The 2,572-nt window shown below is 46.4% G+C and overlaps 1 protein-coding gene across 1 annotated transcript; it reads left to right on the top strand.

Annotated features, from left to right (window-relative positions):
- The first annotated feature begins 596 nt into the window (after positions 1 to 596).
- LOC118369253 (oligodendrocyte transcription factor 3) lies at positions 597 to 2,080 on the top strand. The gene has a single exon (XM_035753707.2). The coding sequence runs from the start codon at positions 976 to 978 to the stop codon at positions 1,744 to 1,746; it is 771 nt and encodes a 256-aa protein (XP_035609600.1). The 5' UTR covers positions 597 to 975; the 3' UTR covers positions 1,747 to 2,080.
- Positions 2,081 to 2,572: the final 492 nt, after the last annotated feature.

Raw genomic sequence — 2,572 nt, 5'->3', positions numbered from 1 at the left:
AAAGAGAGAGAAAGGCAATAGTTGAATTGTTTTAATTGTTTAATTTTGATCCAATATGCTCATAGAATAAATAATCATCCTCCCTTATCTTAAACGGCACCGACCGCCACTGATTGGTACACATGATTAATTTATAAGTACAAAAATGGTTGTAGCAACTGCTGATTGCCCCACATACAGGGTTCCATATCAAAGTGTATTAAACATGCCAATGTCAAGATCACTATTCTCAAGGCAGTACCAAATATTTATTATTACTGAACTGGCAGCACATGTATTGAAATGATTACTATATTATGCATCACTTTGGTGAATTTTTTTACATTTAATTTTGCACATTGTTATCACACCATAACCCTTATGGTTAACGTCTTTACATACTTGCAAATTTAGACCAATGATGAAAAACTCTGTCCTTTATATCTTCACATGTACATGTGAATCTTCACTGATGAACTGTGAGGTGCCTTGTGTTAACTAAACAGTGTTTTGTATGTCTTAACACATACGTGTGAACCCAGGCCTGCTCTAGTTAATGTGTGGTGATTATGGAGAGTTAAATGTGGGTGTAGCGAGGTGGGGTGGTAAGGCTGGGCTCTGAGGAGTGAAAGTGTGTCCCTTCTGCAATTGGCTGCGAGTCTAAATGTTTCATTATGCGTCTCATTGTTCCTTTGTTGGGACGGGGGTATAAATGCACCCCTGTAGAGCTGCAGGAGGACAGACCGCTGACGAGGACCAGACATAGCACATCTCCTGCCTTCGCCTGCTGTATCTAGCTATCTACTGAGCTCTCACAGAAGTACGAGTGAGAGAGCATTGGCCCTCAGCGAGCGGTAGGGGGAAAAAAAAGAGTGAAACATTTTTCAATAACCTTTAACCAAAGGCTTTGGCTCTAACCTCAGCTGCTTTGGGGATTTAGTTGTCTTTTCTACTTTCGTGTATAACGTTTATTTTTTTACTTATTCAACGGCTGAGATGGATTCTGACGCTGGCTCCAACTCCAGCCGCTCCTCATCTCCAGACCTGGTGGTGGATGACTCCATGGGTAGCTTCTTCTCCAACAAGATGTTTCAGGCCTACTGCCAGGAGGAGGGGGCAGCCAGGGCTGCTGGCCAGGGCAGGGCTGACCGCTGTGCTGGGGGAGGCAAGAGCAAGACCCAGGCTGACCTCAAAGAGGGTGACGATGTGCAAGACCTTAGGCTGAAGGTGAATGGCAGAGAGAGGAAGAGGATGCATGACCTGAACCAGGCATTAGATGGCCTGAGAGAGGTCATGCCCTACGCTCAGGGGCCCTCTGTTCGCAAGCTCTCAAAGATCTCCACCCTGCTGCTGGCCCGTAACTATATCCTCATGTTGTCCAGCTCTCTGGAGGAGATGAAAAAGCTTGTTGGGGATGTGTACGGAGGCAGTGGTGCCCAGAGTCGCACCAGCCACCCCCGGATCACCCTTCCGGCCCCCACAGCCCATCTCCCACTGCACCCCTTGGCCCAGAACCTGCACTCCCTGGTTGGCAGCACGGCCTCAGCTCTCCACCACCCCTCGCCTCCCCCTGCTCCAGCCCCACACTCACCGCCCTCTGCAAGCTACATGGGCTTCCACCATGCACCGGTACAGAGCCTGCTGAAGGACCCTCTCCACCTAGCCAGCTCCTACAGGCACTTCCCTGGAATGCCCTGTCCCTGCTCGCTCTGCCAGCCTCTACCAACCACCACATCCACCCTGCACAGCTTTTCCATGGGCAAGTGAGCAGGCAACACTCAGGACTGAAGTTGAGGCCCAACCCAGGACAAAGTAGCTCACTGCCAGTGGACTGAGAAAAATTGTTGGTTTAACTGTAAAAAAAAACCACTGGTAGCCTCAGGACCTGTACATATTTTGTATATAGTGTATCTTTTATTGAGTATGCCGCTGCTATTTTTCCAATTGACATGCCTTGTTTATATTGAAAGGATTTAAAATGCACACAGGGACCATTTCATACTGTTGTTCTTTGAACTAACAGCAAGAATAGCTGCTATGGCTATTCAATATCAGTGTTACTGAAACAAATGACAAAGATGGAAAGTACTGTGTCCTTCTGTGCAGGTGTCCTATTTTCCTAAATTAAACTTTTGATATAAAAAAAAACCCCAAATGTTCTGCTGTTTTACTTGAGACAGTCCATTTACATCCGAAATGTAAACCTATTAACATCTACTTACATTTGATTTGCATCAGACTATTGTGTTTTTGAGCATGTCGTTCATGTTTTTAATTTTCAAATTGGCTACGTAGCACTACAATAGTAAAACATAACTATATTATATTTACCATTGCTGTGCACTGTATTTTAGGGTCTCTCCATGGTAGACCCAGGAGGGTGTAGTAGTTAGCAATGCTGAGCAGGGGAGTTGGGCATAGAGTAGAGAGGGTGTTGGTTGCTAACCAGCCTAGAGAGGAGAGGCCTACCCCTGAGCTAAAGAGAGACAGAAGGGCCAGACAATGCAGCTCTGCAGAGGGAGGTTGAATGTGGCACTCTGAGCTCTGGGATCATCCATCTTCACTTCAACAGGGTGTGGGAGATGAAAGGGCA

This window comes from Oncorhynchus keta, chromosome 35, assembly GCF_023373465.1.
Source record: "Oncorhynchus keta strain PuntledgeMale-10-30-2019 chromosome 35, Oket_V2, whole genome shotgun sequence".
Lineage (NCBI taxonomy): Eukaryota > Metazoa > Chordata > Actinopteri > Salmoniformes > Salmonidae > Oncorhynchus > Oncorhynchus keta.
The sequence above is the reverse complement of the archived record's forward strand: the minus strand, read 5'-3'. Positions and strand labels throughout refer to the sequence as shown.

Bases quoted from the DNA above. Each gene is read 5' to 3' on its own strand.
- LOC118369253 (XM_035753707.2), top strand. From the start codon at position 976: ATGGATTCTGACGCTGGCTCCAACTCCAGCCGCTCCTCATCTCCAGAC.